At 43.5% G+C, this 18,295-nt stretch overlaps 1 protein-coding gene and 1 long non-coding RNA gene across 8 annotated transcripts in view; both read left to right on the top strand.

Moving 5' to 3' along the window:
• slc25a21 (solute carrier family 25 member 21) overlaps positions 1 to 18,295 on the top strand; it is a 788,318-nt gene that overhangs the window by 131,682 nt on the left and 638,341 nt on the right. The window contains exon 2 of one of the 7 annotated variants that reach the window (XM_078562806.1): positions 13,552 to 13,675. The exons of 5 other annotated variants lie outside the window; for them this stretch is intronic. In XM_078562806.1, coding sequence (XP_078418932.1) covers positions 13,639 to 13,675 — 37 coding nt within the window. In that variant the 5' untranslated portion in view covers positions 13,552 to 13,638. Of the gene's footprint in view, positions 1 to 13,545; positions 13,676 to 18,295 lie in introns of all 7 variants that reach the window. One more of the 7 variants, XM_078562805.1, reaches the window with a different exon arrangement.
• LOC144693211 (uncharacterized) lies at positions 9,310 to 10,754 on the top strand. Its single transcript, XR_013579492.1, has 2 exons — positions 9,310 to 9,584; positions 9,675 to 10,754. It is a non-coding gene; the product is annotated as an uncharacterized LOC144693211 (long non-coding RNA).

The following is an 18,295-nucleotide window of genomic DNA, read 5'->3' as shown; positions in this document are numbered from 1 at the left end:
GGGGGGGAACTCCCGATGTCACTGCGCCCCATTTAAATTTTAAGGAAGGCCGGAGCGCAGCAAAATTAGCTGACCTGTCACTGGCCAATTAAGGCCATTGACAGGGTCAGTTAAGAAATCAAAGGACCGGCCCGTCCAACCTTAAGGTTGCCGGGCAGGCCAGGAGCCCTGGTGGGAACTAGAAAAAACATGAAATCTCACCCACGGGCGGGATGAGGTTTCATGTAGGCTTTAAAAAATTTAAATAAAGTTTTTGTAAAAATTATGGACATGTTCCAACTCATGTGACATTGTCACATGAGGGGACATGTAAGGGAAATTTTATTTTTATATTTTTGTCTTTTTCACATTTACAGTCGATCTCCCTGAGGCAGCTCTTAGCCTCAGGGAGATGAGTGCGCTCTTTTGTGCGCATGTGCGAAAGAGCGCACTCTCGATTTTGGGATTCCCCCCCCCCGCCCGCACAGAGAGCGCATAGCGCTTCCGTATGGACGTCATGCTGGGTGGGCCTTAATTGGCTCACCCATGTAAAATAGCGGCGCACAAGCGCGCCTGTACACGCCCACCCCTGAACTACCCCCCCCCCAATGGGGGGAAAATTTAGCCCACAGACACACGCACACACCTGAAGTTCACAGCCACATACACTCAAATAGATTACAGAGTATCAAAGGATAGATTATTCAAATTAGACCCCAGAGAAATAAAAGGGGTATATGGTCCATGGAGTTTAGGTGACTTGGCTGGCTTTAGGATGAATTCAGTGGTCCTGCTTTTTCCTTGTGGATGGAATGTAATAGTGTAACCTGCTGATTTGGCTGTTCTCCTGGAGACAGTGGTGTGGGGTTGATTTCCTTCAAGAAGTCCCTGTCTGCAGCAGGTGCAACCCTGGATGGTCACAGCCAGAAGGCGGGGTTCAAAAGCTTGCAAAATAGATTAACGAGAGAAGGAGGAAGGAGGGACCTCACTTGGGTCTTCCCTCGTCAGTGTTTGGCTGCTTGTCCTCTTACTGCAAGAAAGCAAAAGCTTAAACACACAAAAAGTGGGCCTGTCTCAGTCAGTGAATCAAACATGGACATTAATAGTGTATTCCCCCTTGTAACTTAATCAGTTCATGTCTGGGAATCTCCTCTCTCAGCCAGGGTCCCATTGTTCAAGTGATTTGTTTTAATGGTTTGTCTCCACCAGTCGAATACCTCAGGTGATCGCCTTGATTCCTTGCTGTTGGGGACAGGATACATGGTTCACTCAAGTCCTTGATGGGCCTTTGCAGACATGGTGTCTCCATCTCAATGGATTGGAATGTGGAGGGCACAGGGATGCAAATTGGATAGCCATTGAGCTGCTAGCTTAAGTCACACTTCAGTTTCTGTTTTACAGAGTTCAATTCGGGTTTCCAACTGGTGGATTAAAAATCAATATTTGACATAAAACATGTTTTTGTGACAATCCAAATTAAAGAACATCTGCCATAGATATGCCCATTGTCTGAACTTGCCTAAATCAGCTTTCAGCCTATTGATTTGGCCTATATAACTAACTTTAATGAATTTGATAATTCCAATATGGCCCTTATCTAGATTATCAATGAGAAGACCAGTGGTTATGGGACAGCCTTTAGGCAAGGATTTGGGAGCCAGGAAGTAATATTAGTGAGGAAAACGGTTCCCAGTGGCGGAAGGATTGAGAGTCCGATGCTACCGAATAAAGGTGATTGGCAAAAGAAGCAACCACAACATGAGGAGAAACATTTTTATGCAGCAAGTGGTTAGGATCTAGAATGCACTGTTTGAGTGTGTGTGGAGGCAGATTCCAGCAAGGCTTTTAAAAGAAAATCGCATCATTATCTGAAAAGCAAACATTTGCATGGCTATGGGGAAAAGATGAGGAGTGGGACTAGGTGAATTGCTCTTGGATAGAGACACAGACATGACAGGTCAAATGGCAGCCTCCTGTGCTGTAACCATCCTGTGGTTCTATGACCAGGCCTTATTCAGACCCCATCTTATTACTGACAACTCAGTGCCTATGAGATATCAACCAGCTGCTTATCCAACATTTTAGCCCAGATTTTACGGTCTCCAGATTGTCGTTGAACCGGACGTGCGACCCAAGATGTGCGTTGGGACAGGAAGGGAATTGTTCCTGCCTAAACCTACAAAGGACATGAGTTGTAGTTTGATTATAAATGATGCAAGCAATAAAGCAATGTTGAAAGGTGGAAGGAATTTGCAAATGTCATCAAGGGGTTGGTATTAGGCAGCTAAATCAGCTAGCGGAAAAATGATATTGAATTTGTTGATGATGGCTTAACCCATACCTAGAAAACCTTAATGTCACCTGATTATGTATCACAAACAAATGCGAGTGACATGACATGCCAAAGCTGGAGGACACTGTTGCAGAACGAAATGCATTTTTTCTGCTTTCCAAGTTAAATCTGAAGTTGGATTATCACCATATTGAAATCAAATCCATTCTACCCTGGTAGTTTCTGCTCGCCTTGGTTGCATTGAACATCTGCAGTTGAGACATCCCAGAGTGAACTATACCATGTATACTCATGTAAAAGTCAAATTTTTGAGACCAATATTTTAGGCCCCAGATGATTTTTTTGAGGGATCAACATGTGTGATTGATTTGGGCCCAAAAAAGACAGTTTTAATTGAATAAAGTAAAAATGAACAACACTAAAGAATTCATATTAATTCTCTAACATTTACTTATTTTATAACATTACAAACTATATACATTTCATCCAACACAATATAAATATATACCATAACAAATTAACTATAGCACTTCACAATGAAATCACTCTGATAACAATCTGAATTGTCAAATAATTTATCCCAATAATAATAATAAAAACAAAAAACTGCAGATGCTGGAAATCCAAAATAAAAACAGAAATACCTGGAAAAACTCAGCAGGTCTGGCAGCATCGGCGGAGAAGAGCAAAGTTGACATTTCGAGCCCTCATGACCCATCAACAGAACTAAGCAGAAATAGGAAAGGGGTATAAGCTGGTTTAAGGGGGTGGGGGTGGGGGGTGGTGGAGAAGTGGGGAGGGGGTTGTTGGGACAAGCAAGCAGTGATAGGAGGAGATAACCAAAAGATGTCACAGACAAAAAAACAAAGAGGTGTTGACGGTGGTGATATTATCTAAAAGAATGTGCTAATTAAGAGTGGAGAGCAGGACAGGCAAGGTAGCTCTAGTGGGGGTGGGGTGAAATAAACCATGGGTGGAATACATTTAAAAATAATGGAAATAGGTGGGAAAAGAAAAATCTATATAAATTATTGGAAAAAACAAAAGGGAGGGGGAAGAAACGGAAAGGGGGTGGGGATGGAGGAGGGAGTTCAAGATCTAAAGTTGTTGAACTCAATATTCAGTCTGGAAGGCTGTAAAGTGCCTAGTCGGAAGATGAGGTGCTGTTCCTCCAGTTTGTGTTGAGCTTCACTGGAACAATGCAGCAAGCCAAGGACAGACATGTGGGCAAGAGAGCAGGGTGGAGTGTTAAAATGGCAAGCGACAGGGAGGTCTGGGTCATGTTTGCAGACAGACCGAAGGTGTTCTGCAAAGCGGTCACCCAGACTGCGTTTGGTCTCTCCAGTGTAGAGGAAACCGCATTGGGAGCAACGAATGCAGTAGACTAAGTTGGGGAAAATGCAAGTGAAATGCTGCTTCACTTGAAAGGAGTGTTTGGGCCCTTGGACGGTGAGGAGAGAGGAAGTGAAGGGGCAGGTGTTGCATATTTTGCATTTGCATGGAGAGGTGCCGTAGGTGGGGGTTGAGGAGTAGGGGGTGATGGAGGAGTGGACCAGGGTGTCACGGAGGGAATGATCCCTACGGAATGCCGCCGGCGGGGTGAAGGGAAGATGTGTTTGGTGGTGGCATCATGCTGGAGTTGGCGGAAATGGCGGAGGATGATCCTTTGAATGTGGAGGCTGGTGGGGTGATAAATGAGGACAAGGGGGACCCTATCATGTTTCTGGGAGGGAGGAGAAGGCGTGAGGACGGATGCATGGGAGATGGGCCGGACACGGTTGAGGGCCATGTCAACTACCGTGGGTGGAAAACCTCGGTTAAGGAAGAAAGAGGACATGTCAGGGGAACTGTTTTTGAAGGTAGCATCATCAGAACAGATGCGACGGAGCCGAAGGAACTGAGAGAATGGGATGGAGTCCTTACAGGATGCGGGGTGTGAGGAGCTGTAGTCGAGGTAGCTGTGGGAGTCGGTAGGCTTGTAATAGATATTGGTGGACAGTCTATCACCATAAATTGAGACAGAGAGGTCAAGGAAGGGAAGTGTCAGTGATGGACCATGTGAAAATGACGGAGGGGTGGAGATTGGAAGCAAAATTAATAAATTTTTCCAGGTCCCGACGAGAGCATGAAGCAGCACCGAAGTAATCATCGATGTACCGGAGAAAGAGTTGTGAGATGGGGCTGGAATGAGTTCCATTGCATTGTTCCGGTGAAGCTCAACGCAAACTGGAGGAACAGCACTTCATCTTCTGACTAGGCACTTTACAGCCTTCCAGACTGAATATTGAGTTCAACAACTTTAGATCTTGAACTCCCTCCTCCACCCCCACCCACTTTCCGTTTCTTCCCCCTCCCTTTTCTTTTTCCAATAATTTATATAGATTTTTCTTTTCCCACCTATTTCAATTATTTTTAAATGTATTCCACCCATGGTTTATTTCACCCCACCCCCACTAGAGCTACCTTGCTTGTCCTGCTCTCCACTCTTAATTAGCACATTCTTTTAGATAATATCACCAACTTCAACACCTCTTTGTTCTTTTGTCTCTGACATCTTTTGGTTATCTCCTCCTATCGCTGCTTGCTTGTCCCAACAACACCCACCCCCACTTCTTCCTCCCCCCGATCCCACCCCCCCCTTAAACCAGCTTATATTTCACCCCTTTCCTATTTCTACTTAGTTCTGTTGAAGGGTCATGAGGACTCGAAACATCAACTTCGCTCTTCTCCGCCGATGCTGCCAGACCTGCTGAGTTTTTCCAGGTATTTCTGTTTTTGTAATTTATCCCAATAGCCTGGTTGTATAACATCATCATATGGATCTTCCTTATCTTCATCATAATCATCATCATTGATAGTACTGGTAACTTTGGCACCATCATTCCACAAGTAATTGTCCTTGATACTGTCCACTACATTTGATATTCCACAGCCTGTATTTTACACTGTTGGACTGGGTGCCACGGTCCCGAACTCACTTAAAATGGCACACGATGATATCAGGAGGACTTCCCAATGTCAATGCGCCATGGCGTGATATTATGGTTGGTGGGCATGCGTGGATGTCGGAAGCGCGCCCGCCAACAATTAAAGGGAAATTAGGCAAATTAAAAAGGCAGTTCATAGCGATTTTACGTGACCCATGCGATTTCATGCTCAGCGCACGGGCCACTTGGCCAGGTGGCCTTTGCATTTTTCATGAAACCTCAATCCAGGGCAGGATAAAAGGCGAACAGGGTCTTGACAAGTTGAATAGGTAGGAGTTTTGCTGAAAGTTGATAGGAGTTGGTTTACAGACAGTTTCTGGCATTTTTTCTGTGTTCTGGAGAACTCCTTGATTTCTCAGCATTTGCAGAGGCTTTCTGTCGAGAGGCCACTTCAGTGCACTATCCTGTGCAATCATCCTTAAGAAAATGGAGATTGTCTACTCTATTGGAGGGATTTCCTCAGAAGTGGAGGAGAGGGTCAGAAGGGAGAGGAGGCCAGGTGCCCGCAGGCAGCGCCCCAGAGTGCGATCTGTGGAAAGAGAGGCGCAGCCAGAAGGGTCTGCAAAAGACCCTTATTCAGCAGGAAGAGTTTACAGGCAGCACTTACACTACCTGGACATGTCTGAGGTCCAGTGCCAAAGGAGGCTGCGCCTCTCCAGGGCCACTGTGACCCTCAAATGCGAGATAATTGGTCCAGAGATTACCTTAAACTGTGTAGGCGGCCACCCTATGCCAGTGGCTCTTAAGGTTACAGTGGCCCTGAATTTTTTCGTCTCAATTTCTTCCAGGGCTCAATGGCAGACCTATGTGATGTCTCCCAATCGGCTGGCCATTGATGCCCTCTTCAGATGCAAGCCAGGCTGAGCGAGCCTCAGGCTTTACTGCAATTGCTGGCTGTCCCTGCATCCAGGGAGCCATAGATTGCAAGCACATGGCCGTAAAGGTGCCAGTGGGTGAGTCGGGCGCTTTCGTCACTAGAAAGGAGTTCCATTCCCTGAATGTCCAGCTTGTTCGTGACCACAAGACTCAGATATTGCAGGTATGTGTCAGGTATCCTGGAAGCTGTCTTGATGCGTACATCCTCCGACACTCCCAGGTGCCAAACCTCTTCGTCGTTCCAACTCGCTTGGGTGGTTGGCTCCTGGGAGACAAAGGCTATCCCCTGAAAAGGTGCTTATGATGCCATTCAAACACTCAAGGACAGAAGTAGAAGAGAGCTATAATCAAAGTCATGCTCCAGCAGGGCAGTCATTGAGAGGACCATTGGGCCACTTGAGATGAGGTTCTGCTGCCTGGACTGATCGAGGGGAGCACTTCATATCCTCCATAGCGTGTTTCACTTACTGTCATTGTGTGCTGCAAGCTGCACAATCTGGCTCTGTCAAGGTGGGAACCCATTGGAGGATGGAGACAGCGATCCTGCTCCACAGGCTGCAGAGGACAATTCAAGTGCTGGGTCTGAGGAGGCGGCAGAGGAGCCCCAGGGGGAGGAGGTGTATACCAGTGAGGAACCTTATGGGAAACAAGGGGTCCAGGGAGATGTTGATTCACCATACTTCCAGTTAGGCATCTAAGACATGGCTTGAAAGTGAGGGCAAGGGTGATGCCTGCTTCCTGAACGTTCCTGGTGAGGTCATCCTGTCACCCTTAAGTCAAGTTATGACCTCTGAGATAAAGTTTGCAGCCCTTCCCCTGTGTCACGTGAAACTCCCAGGCCCATCACCTCTGAAAAGCTTGAAGCACATTCAGGCCATTACGCACAATGAGATATTTATATGCTGGTCTTGAAAATACAAATTAAACAGAATGCACGTCTCATTGAAGTTATATCACCTGTGGTGACCCCTCTTGTGCTCAAATTAACTTAAACATCCATTTGCAAGTGCTGTATCTTTGTGTTCCACCCCACCACCACCCCCCCTTCCCCCCCACCAAACACACTGGCAGTGGCATTGGAAACAGCCTGCTGACTCTGATGTCCTGTCAGCGTTGATGACCTTGACGGCCATCCTCTGGCTGGCGGAGTCTGTGCAGGCATCGTGTGGGTGGGAGCATCCAGCGCCATGACTGGGCATTCCTCAGTTGTTGCATTCTCATCAGATGCAATGGTCACTGGCAGAGGGGCGGAGGAGTTGCTGCCATAATCCAGAGCATCCTGAGAGGTGCCTGCAGATGCGAGCTGCAGCTCCTCTGCCAAATGTGAGGTTGGTTTGAACCTCCTTGCTCACCATAGATTGACGGGCACCAAGCAGAATAACTCGGTGCCTCATCCATGTCTCTCACTGGTATTGACCTACTGAGGTCACTGCCTGTGTGTGGGCTTGCAGGTCCAAACAGAACCCCTGATTCTGTCCCTGCCTCTCCATAAGAGTTGCCACTCTCTCTATGGTGGAGGCTGTGCATTCAGAGCTGCGAGTCACACTCCGCATGGACTCCTCCAAGACAGAAACCATGGCACGCAGACCCTCAGGGATCTCTGCCACATCTTCCCATGCATCCTGCTGGACATCCAGCATCTACCACCTAATGGACGACTTCAAAAGCTCACCATCTGCTTCGGACTCAGCATAGTCCTGGTCTCCAGAAATCCTGCGGCTGCCGGTGCCCTGTGGACTCTCTGCCTCTGCCAGCCCCTCATTCAAGCATGATGTGCCCTCACCATTGTGCACTCCCATCTGACCCAACATGCTATAGCCGACTATTGTGCCTGTATCTGCGCTGGTGCTTGGTACGGAAGGAGGATGTGATACAGGTTCATTTGTCCACGGCTCCTCGGGGTTCAATGGGAGGGTCCTCGAGGTCTGCAGGGTGTCGTGAGGATGGCGCATCTGAGGGAGGAAGAGAAAATGTCAATTGCAAACATCATTACAAAGTCACTGTGCATGCATTACAGTTGCTTGTCACAATGGACAACTGCCTAAGTGAGACATTGTGAATGGACGAGCAATGGGGATTCTTGGTTTGAATATCCCATTCGAAATGCCACTACCCTACATCTCTTAGACACTTCCCCAGTCTCTTCCCAGTGCATTGGACCCTTACTTTGCTCCGAGACCCCTGCCTGTCCACGATATGTGGACTTTTGCTCCATGCTCACAACCCAAATCAAGGGCTTCCACCTCAAACTTCGACAGGATCAGGAGGTTGGGCATCCCACCACCCGTTTCTGCATGCTCCTGTGCATTATGGCTTCTCTTCTCCTGTACAGACAAAAGTGTTTTCATTAGTCCACCCTCTACCTGTCACACCATACCAGCCTCACGCCCCCTCATCCAGGAGACCCAGGTTAAGGTGTCATCAAATTGGCAAACTCACCCTTGCACACATCCAAGCCAAGCAGGCACATTTCCCAGCCTTTGATGGCACAGGGATATGTACCATTTGGTACTCTGCATTTCACACCCGTGAGCACTGCGAAGTCTGGGCACCCTCTAAGAGAACTGTACACAGCTCCATGCCAACTCCATACTCAGCCATGCAGAGTGCAGAACCTTTTATGGCACTGGATCCAAGTGTGGAACACAATATCATGCCCGCTCACCTGGGCAGCCACCTCAGTCCATGTATTCTTTGTTTGATGAGGTGGCCTCCTCTTACCATCCCACAGGATTAATATCTCCTGCCAGACACTCACTGCCTCCAGCAGAACAGGCAATCATCTGAGAAGCAGGGGGCAGAGTGCCTACCAGCATTGCCCTCCCACCTGGCATGGGCTGTGGGTCCTGAGGACATAAATCATGAAATTTGTTACTACTTCCAGGCAATGTTAGACAGTTCCCTAAGGCTCCTGAACACCTCTTGGCATGCTTCAGGGAGCTTCCTGTGGACTTTTAAATCTCCCCTCTGGAACCGCATTGCACCCAGTGCCTGCTATGCTCCCGCACCTGCCGGCAATGCTGAGCCAGTGGCAGCACACGTTTCATGCTGGCCAGCCGTTACTTGGCCAGCCAGCATGAAATCGGGTTCAGCATCTGATTGCGAGCAGCAGCAGATCTCTCATCCGCTTCCAGGCCCGCCGATCACGCGTGCACGGAGAGGGTAAAATTCAGGCTCACATTTTAGAAATGATATTTGGACAATATTGGGATAAGTTCATTCCACACATGTAAGACCCATTGTCACAATGTTGCTCAAGAGGGTGCTGCATATTTCTGCCTTTCGTGAATGTTTTTTCACCTTCCAACATCCAATTGTTCTACAGATACTGTCCTTGGGACGCTGATTTATACACACATCCAAGGCTAAACAACACTTGTAAGACCGCTGGGAATAACTGCTACATCAGCGTTGGCTGATCTCATATCACGGATTACATCATCGACAAGGTGGGATTTGAACATATCCTTGATGAGCAAACTTTTTTCTTTGTAGTCCTTCTGGTCTCAAATTCCACTTCTTTGATCAATTTATTGCAGACCCCTTCATCCATCCAGTCTTTCTCATGAAAATGGACGACAATGCCATTGTGAAAGTTCTTTTGGAGAGAGCTTTGTGCTTGAATATCACCATTAGCTTTAAGTTTGTGCCATCCGCCATACAAGATAGAACCACTGTGAACTGCTTCTTCTCATGGTCAGTCTTCTCTGCAAGGATGGTTTCTGAACCAGTCTTTGTAATGGTCTGGTTTGTTGGAATGTCGAAGTTCATCAGTATTTCATCCATATTTCCAATGAAGGCCAATCAATATGCATTATTCTCTTGGTGCTGAATGATAAAATGTGGAATTTCATGATTTTTATTGTCAAGTTCAAGTGGCATTCCAATGGAGTACTACATCATGCCTTTTCATGGATCCTACGCACGACCTGGCACCGCTCTCGAATTCTGAAATGCCATCTTCCTTCACTTCTCTGATGGTGTAGAGTGGGATGGCTCCATGGGTGATAATATGACTATTTTGTTGAGGCTGGTTAATTGAGCTGTGTGCTTGTTATTCTTTCTCAAAGGCATCATTATAGATCATATGATACACATTAGTCTTGCTGATTGGCTGGGAGATTGCCACTAGAATTGGCAGAGGGAAAATGTTAAGGTTGCTGCACATGCCTTTAAGTTAAACTATAGTAATTAGCTGTAAGTAATTAATAATCAAAATGCAGTTTGATCACTGAAAAACTAGGGTCAATTTTTATAAAAGTATATGAAAAATTATGATTTTTTAGGCCAAAAGCTGGGTCAACATTTACACAAGATTGACTTTTACATGAGTATATACTGTAGTGCTCCACCATCGGTGGCCATGCCTTCAGTTGCCTAGGCCCCATGCTCTGGCATTCCCTCCTACATCTCCTCCTCTTTACCTCACTTTCCTCCTTTAAGACACTCCTTAAAACCTACTCCTTTGATCAAACTTTTCCAACATCTCCTAATGTGGCTCAGTGCCATACTTTCTTTTATAATGATCCTGTAAAGCGACTTGTGACATTTCATTACATTAAGTGTGCTATGTAAATATAAGTTGTTAACTGACAAAATAATAAAAGGCATTCCAACTATTTGAAGGTGTCAGTCATCATTTGGTTGACGTACTTAGCAAATTGGAACGTGATGCACAATTAAAGATGTTAATAGAGAAAAACAGCAAGAATGCTGTCATTTATTTATGGGAAGTGTCCATTTAGTAAGAATAAACCTGACTCTTTTTAGTTTGATATTTTTTGAAGATGGTATACCAGCAAACTCAAAGAACGGAAGCTATGCAAAAGACAAAAGTGAAAAATGCTGCAGAGGAGGGGAACCTACTGGGAATGGTCATGTTCAGTTTGAACTTCACCTATAACTTCACTATAATTGAGAAATCACTTGAAGAGTTAATCAGGAAAGTTGTTAAATTTTAGTTAAAAGGCAAAGAGACAAAATATTACAATTGAGGTATTCATTTACAGCATACTTCAATGTTGAGTAAACCATATAGTTTTGTGTCCATGCTAACTCCTATGATTATGGAGATCATCAGGTCTGACAGCCTCTGTGGAGAGATAACAAGAGTTAATGTTCAGGCTACTGGGAAAAGCTGAAGATTTAATGAGGAGAATTTCCTCCCCGTCACGCGGGCCGGTCGGGAGCATGCCCACCCAGTGTGACGCGCACCCGGAAGCGCTCAGCGCTACTTTTGCAGGCGGGGAGAGGAGGGAGAGTCGGGGCGAAAGAGAGCAGACATCTCACTGAGGCACGCCGAACAGAAGATTCTGCTCCATGTATTTTAAGCAAGTGAAGGGGTGAGGGTGAGAAAAAGAACAAAAGGGAAGATCTTTGATATCGTAGAAGGTAGGAGAAGTTAAATGGCAAAAGGGTTCATAGTGCAAGGCCAAGGGGAATGATAATAAGACACGTAAAGAAAGAAAATATGTGTCTAGAGAAGGTAAGAATGTCAGAGTTATGAACATCCACGCTGCAAAAGAAGAAAAAAATTGAGAAAAATCAAAACAGCAGGAAAAGGAAAACAAAATGGACGCAGAGATTATGATCTGAAATTATTGAACTCATTGTTGAGGCTTGAAGGCTTAAAATGTCTGTTTGAAAGATGAGGTGATATCCCTCGAACTTTCATTGAGCTTCATTGGAACACTGCAGAGGCTGAGGATAGAAAGGTCAGTGTGAGGACAAGGTACGGAATTAAAAATACAACTGATCAGAAGCTTGGAGTCAAGTTTGTGGATCCCAAAGTGGTCAACCAATCTGCTCATGTTGGTGCTGCTAAAGAGAGCCATTGAGAACATGCATGTAACTACACATGGCATTGAGTATAGATCCCAGGATGCACAAGAACAGTGGTTTGAGAAATGCTGAATATCTTGGAAAATGATACGAAACATGAAGGGTGAAATTCATTTGGAATCCATGTGGAATAAGTCAGAGTCAGAGACAGCTGTTGAGGAAGCAGATGTGGTAGTAAAAGCGAGTTTTGGTAGATACCTGATCAAACACGGGAAGGAACATGGAAAGTAATGAAGGTGAATAAGATCAAAGAAACAAACGGAAATCCTATCAGAGAGAAGTGCAGAGCTTCTTCAAAGTGGGCATTCCTGTAAAGAAGTGGCAGTGAATTGAACATTAATACAGAAGCAAAATACTGTGGGAAATCTGAAAATGCTGGAAATGCTCAGCAGGTCTGGCAGCATCTATGGAGAGAGAAACAGAGTTAACATTTCAAAGGACATTGATGTCTTTTCATCAAAACTGGGGAAAGTTAGAGATATAATAGGTTTTCAGCAAGTGAAAGGGGGAGGGGTGGGAAAAAGAACAAAAATGGAAGGCCTCTGAGGAGGAATACATGGAGAGGCAGGAGAAATTAAATGACAAAAGAATTTGTGGTGCAACGTACAAGTGAGTGATAATGGGACAGTAAAAGAAACAAAAGATCTGTCGAAAGTAGGTGCGAATAACAGAAAAAAATATGAAAGATCCTGTGCTATAAGCAGTCATGTAATGTCCTTACAGATAAGGGGCACATAAATCACAGTCGAACTTAAGAAGAAATACTTGTGTCGTGATTGATATTTTCAGAGATGTCATACCTGAGATTTTGTGACATTGCACAGCGAGTATCACACTTAGCGGCGACCTAGGAATCATGAGGAGCAGGTTATAATGTGGTATAGTGTGACTCCCTGACATCAGTTGGAAACCTAAGGAAACTGAAATCTTGTATGGTTTGCATGATAACAAAGTTAAGAAAATTAGCAAAAGTCACTTGCGATGTATGAACCTCCAAAATACCCATGCATAAAGTAAGCACTGGTTCCTATGGACCTTTTCCATCTGGCAATTATCTGCTTGCAAGCGCTGAGCAATTCCAGATTTCAGGAAGTTAAAATTGTACAATTGACATCTGGTCAGTACCATACTGGACAGAATATTCAGTTTGTGGGATTCCAGAATTAATGTTCACCATGGCCCATCATTTAACTGTGCAGAATTCACATAATTTCTCACAAAACCTTAAATTTAATCGCACAAAGGTAGCACCAAATTAGCTTAAAAGTGATGGAAAAAAATAAATACTCATAAAGGCACTTTACAAAGATAGGTCATTCAGCCCAAGTAGGCAGAGAATAATGAAAACATGGGTTGCAAAAATTCATGGGAATCAACCATCCTGCTCCTCTCAAAATTGAAGTTGCAGGCTTTTTCAATCAACAAAAGAGTAATTTCATCACATATGAGCATAACTAAGAGTCATCTAATTTAAAAGAAAGACAATGGCCCGGATCTTGTGGTCAGCAGTGAAGTGAAGGCATATGCTGCTGACCTCATTTTAAAATATGTTTTTACCTTTTTTGTAAGCTACAGCGGGAACTTGCTTTCCTGGCTGCAGCTTGGATCCATCGGCATGGTGAGTGCCAAGGCCTCGTGGTGAAGTGCAATTCCAGCAAAGCCATGTCCCCTTTGACGTCAGCCTTCTGCTCAATGACAGGTCAGTGTTTTTAATCAGCTTAAATATTTTCTTTAATGTACTTTTCATTCTAGTCCACCCTCCCTTCCTGGCACTCACCCCCCACCCCATGCCCCCCTACACAACATCTTGGCTCTTCTCGTGGTCATATCTACCTTCAATTTCTGGCATTCCATTGACTGAAAAAACAATTATCAGAGCCAAGGTACAAGACAATCAAAGGTAAAGTCAGCCAAATCAGCTGGGACTGAAGAACCGGGTGGTGGTGGTTGCGGGGAGGGGAGTTGGGGTGCTGGGAGTGTGGGAGTGTTTCGCTGCTCCTGCTGATTGAAAAGGCTGTGCTCCTGAACAGGCTGTACATCTGTTGGAATAAACCCTAAATAAATTAGCACAAATACCGGTGTAAGTACAGTGCAATCAACCCAAGTTTATAGACTGATAGATCCCAGCAGGACCATCAGCTTTGGCCCCCCGCCCCCGACCAGAATCAACTTCTGGTTTTGAGGGTAAGTCAGCTTCTCAGAAGTTGCAATTCTGTTATTATGGCCCTCAGTGGTGGTGAATATCTCAGTGTCTGCTGCTTTTGGGACTGCAAGATTCAGGCTAAACAGCCTCATAACAGGATGCTAAAGGAGAATTGAAATGTATGCTGATTGAAGGAAGAGTGTTCAAATGTTAGAGGTTAAGGAAGGAGACAAAATGTTGGTGGAAAATTGTGAGCATACACACCAACTACAAGCATAATTCTATGTAATTAAAAAGTGTTTTTGGCTTGTGTATGTCATACATGGGAAAGTACCTGCATGCCCATATAAGAAAAAACATGCTTTTTTGTTCAAATTCCGAATCAATAAAAGAGCAACCAAGCACTCAAAAGCATCACTATATTCCTTAAAGAAATTCTTAATCGCATTCCTGATTTTTTTTTTCAAATCTTGGATGACCATATTGATTCATCGTATGCTTCACTATATATTCTGAAAATTAGAATTTATTGATGATAAATGCAGAAGGCTAAACAATTCTGAAAATGAATGGCTTACCCATCTTATCTTCAATGTACCAAACAACTTTACTCCACAAGCCCCTTCTCATTTAGGGCCTTGAATTTATCTTTGATTCAACCCTTGGAGCGCTGAACCTGCGACTAGGCCTTTGATCATGATATTTTCCCTACTACTTATGCACCCGTGAGAGCTTGGTGCTCCTTGCTATTTTTCAATGGTTTGTTCATACATAAGCAATGGAACTTTCAGAGGGAAAGAGAGTGAGAAAGCAGTTAGATACCAACTGAAAGGTAGGCACCGGAATGGCCACACCATTATGAAACCAAGTATAGAGAGCAAGGAAAAACACAATTATAGAGAGAGTGACCTCAAAAAAGAGAGTTGGTATAAAGCAAAGAAACAGGTATATGAAGAAAGGGAGACAGCTTTTTTCTTTATGAGCAATGCTGCGGGAGATCAATTGCTACACTATAACATGTAGGAATGAAGCACAATATGAAACCCTGATGTGACCAGGAGAAGTGGTTCCAAGAATGGTGAAAATAAATATTACTTTGAGCTTGAGCTAGATAGGATGGGCAACGTAGACTGAGAAAAATGTAGATACTTTTCCAATTTGCTGGAATCCATTACATGAAGATTAGGATAATTCTTGCATCGCTGAAGGATATTATCATGCATGACAGAGAAGGCGGGAGAATGGGGTTGAGAAACTTATCAGCCATGATTGAATGGTGGAGCAGACTCGATGGGCCGAATGGCCTAATTTATGCTCCTATGTCTTATGGTCTTATTATCATTGAGCAATTGCATGAAAAGAGGCTATGCAATGTAATTATGTATCAATCCAGCAGAGGGAGCAGAGTTCTGAATGTATTCACTTCAGAGGTTCCTGGCCGAGAAGATCACAGATCAAGTTGGAACATGGTTGCTAAGTAAAGCAACAAACACAACGATCTTGTAAAAAGACCACCATAATGACAATATTGTACGTTGAAGCCCAGTTCTACACAGATGCACATCTACTACTATACTAAGTTTGTCATGTAAAAGTTTGAAATGGATTGTGGAGAAACCTACACATTTCTGCTCCTTCTCCCTATTTTTCTGTTTACTTTCTATTTTTGAGGTAAATGGTCTCTTTGAACAAAAACGGCAGAGATTTTGGGAATGGTGAATTAATGCCAAAGAGAGCCATCAGTATATGACAGCCCATCAGAGATAAATTAATGTATACCTTGACATAGAGATTAAAATTTCAATTTGCTTGTACAGGTCCTGATTTTTTTGTTCCCCTTGAATGTGACCTCACCAGCTTCGACATGTGGCTCTGGCATGTTTAGTTTATCCTGGTTCAGATTGATCAAAACAATACCATAGATCGTAGCATATAAATCAACCTTTGAAGCTTTGAAAAATCCTTCCAAAAATAGGGGTCAACTTATATGCTGAGTATAAAATGTGAACTGCATATAGGTGGTCGCCATTTTGAAATATGAAAAAATTCTGTTTGTCAATCGACATGCGCAGTCTGCTTTGTTTGGGCGTTTCTTAAACTGTCGTGCATCTTCATGGCAACACAGCCCGTACCCTAGGTGCCAACTTATAAGGCGCGTATAACCCTAAACGTGCATTTCTGGGCTGAAAACTTGAGGCTGGCATAATGCGAGTATAGTCCTAAACATGCATTTATTATATGAAAAATGAAGGGTCAACTTATGTGCTGAGTATAAGCCTAATCATGCATTTTGCAGTCCAAAAACAGGGCTTGTCTTATACGCTGGGTCGACTTATATGCCACGCTCTATGGTAACTAATTAAGTTCAAATTTTATTGTGAAGGAAAACAAACATTATAACATTTCACGTCCTCTTTTTATGTTACAAATGTTTACTCTTAAAAACTGCATGGCATTGCATCTTCAAAGCAATTTTTACTAAATTCTTATTGTTTTTACTGTCTCCTGAAATTAAAAAAGAGACTGGATTTTAAAACTGCAAACAGGCTTTACTTGATTGTTTGTTTGATCCTGTTCCGGTTGAAATTCAACAACACAAGCTTTATCAAGAAATGGATACAAGAGCCATTTCTGGAGGTAAATAGCTCAATTTTTGTATTGAAACTTTTGGCATAAATATGCGCATAATCCTATTGATCAGCCCATTGCTGGCACTTTTAGCACTTGTAACAAAGATAGCACAGTGGCAAACTTTCTCCTTTTCAATTCTTTTTACCAGTGGTAACTTGTTATTACCCAATATTAGGTTAATAATTACTTTAGGAGATGCTTGTTAATGCCACAGCATGAGGTATCTTTCCTTGAATGTTCATTGCTCATTGCTAAGATCTGGCCTTAATTACATCAACTTTCAGCTGGTCTCAATAATACAAGAGCCATATAAAAAAAGAATAAGTTCCTTTGGTTCACAGTCACATCCTGACAAAAAAGGGATGTTTTTTGATGTATGTGGTAGCTCCTGCCAGAGACAGAAGACCCCAGAAGGAGGAGGAGGCCATATCTTTTGTAACATAAGGAAACTCCTGAGGAGAATTCTTAGTAAAAGATCCGCCAGATGCAAATTCAAACTGAGCAAACTAGTGCCATTAGATCTGTATATTGATTTGGAGATTTGTTTAGCCTGTCAGTAACTAGAACATTGTAATGGCAACTGTTAGGTTGACTAAAGCTCTCAATATCTATACTACTGGCTTGTGTTAATCTTCAACTGTCTTATGCATCTACACTTGGAAATGGATTAGGATTTCTTAAACTCACCTAGGACCCGAATAGAAAAGACTTCTATCCCTTTAGCTTGGGCTAGGCTGGATCTGAAGCTAAATCAGAGAGATGAAAGATCAAGTATCATAAGTGCTTCTATTTTGAAACTACATATTGTTGTTGAAACAAATATTAAGCCCATTAGATTGCTCGGCATGTAACAATGGACTGGACATGCCATAATTTCTTGCCTGTTTCAAATGTTCTGGGGATGTACCTCTATATAATCATCAGAAGCCAACAACATAACGATTTAATGCAATATCCTCATTTCTGCCTTTAAAAAAAAACTGTCATGTATCAGTACCTAGAAAAATCAGAGTTTCAGAAATATACACAAATGTATCGAGCAACTTTATTGCCTGATACCCAGTTTCAATATTTTAATGTTATTCCATGATAACAATGGTTACTTTTTGAAGTGGTCTTTTTTGCTCCCCTTTCCTGCTCCCTGGTCCCAAGTAGTCCAACTTTAAAGTTAGAAACATTGGGCCCAACTACAACTTGGTTGAAAGTCATGTAAAACATTATCCGAAAAAAAATTATTTATTTTCTTCCTAACAAAATTTCCCCCTCTTCCTTCTGTCCTCCTACTGTCATTACTTCCCTGTTAGGGTTCTATTTAACATTGGCCCAATAGGGCAGTTAACAATTTCCTCCAGCTGGATAATGAGAAACTGAAAGTCATCATCCTTAGCCCTCGCCTCAGCTCTACATCATCGCTCCTTTTCCTGGCAATTGTCTCGGGCTGAGTCAGACTGTCTGTAACTTCAGAAAGAAAGAATGAACTTCAGTTTACATAGAGTTTTTTTATGACTTTAGGATGTTCAAAAGCAAGTTACAACCTATGAAATA

The sequence above is a fragment of the Cetorhinus maximus genome, chromosome 18, assembly GCF_964194155.1.
Source record: "Cetorhinus maximus chromosome 18, sCetMax3.hap1.1, whole genome shotgun sequence".
Taxonomy (NCBI): domain Eukaryota; kingdom Metazoa; phylum Chordata; class Chondrichthyes; order Lamniformes; family Cetorhinidae; genus Cetorhinus; species Cetorhinus maximus.
This window is presented reverse-complemented; position numbering and strand designations above follow the sequence as displayed.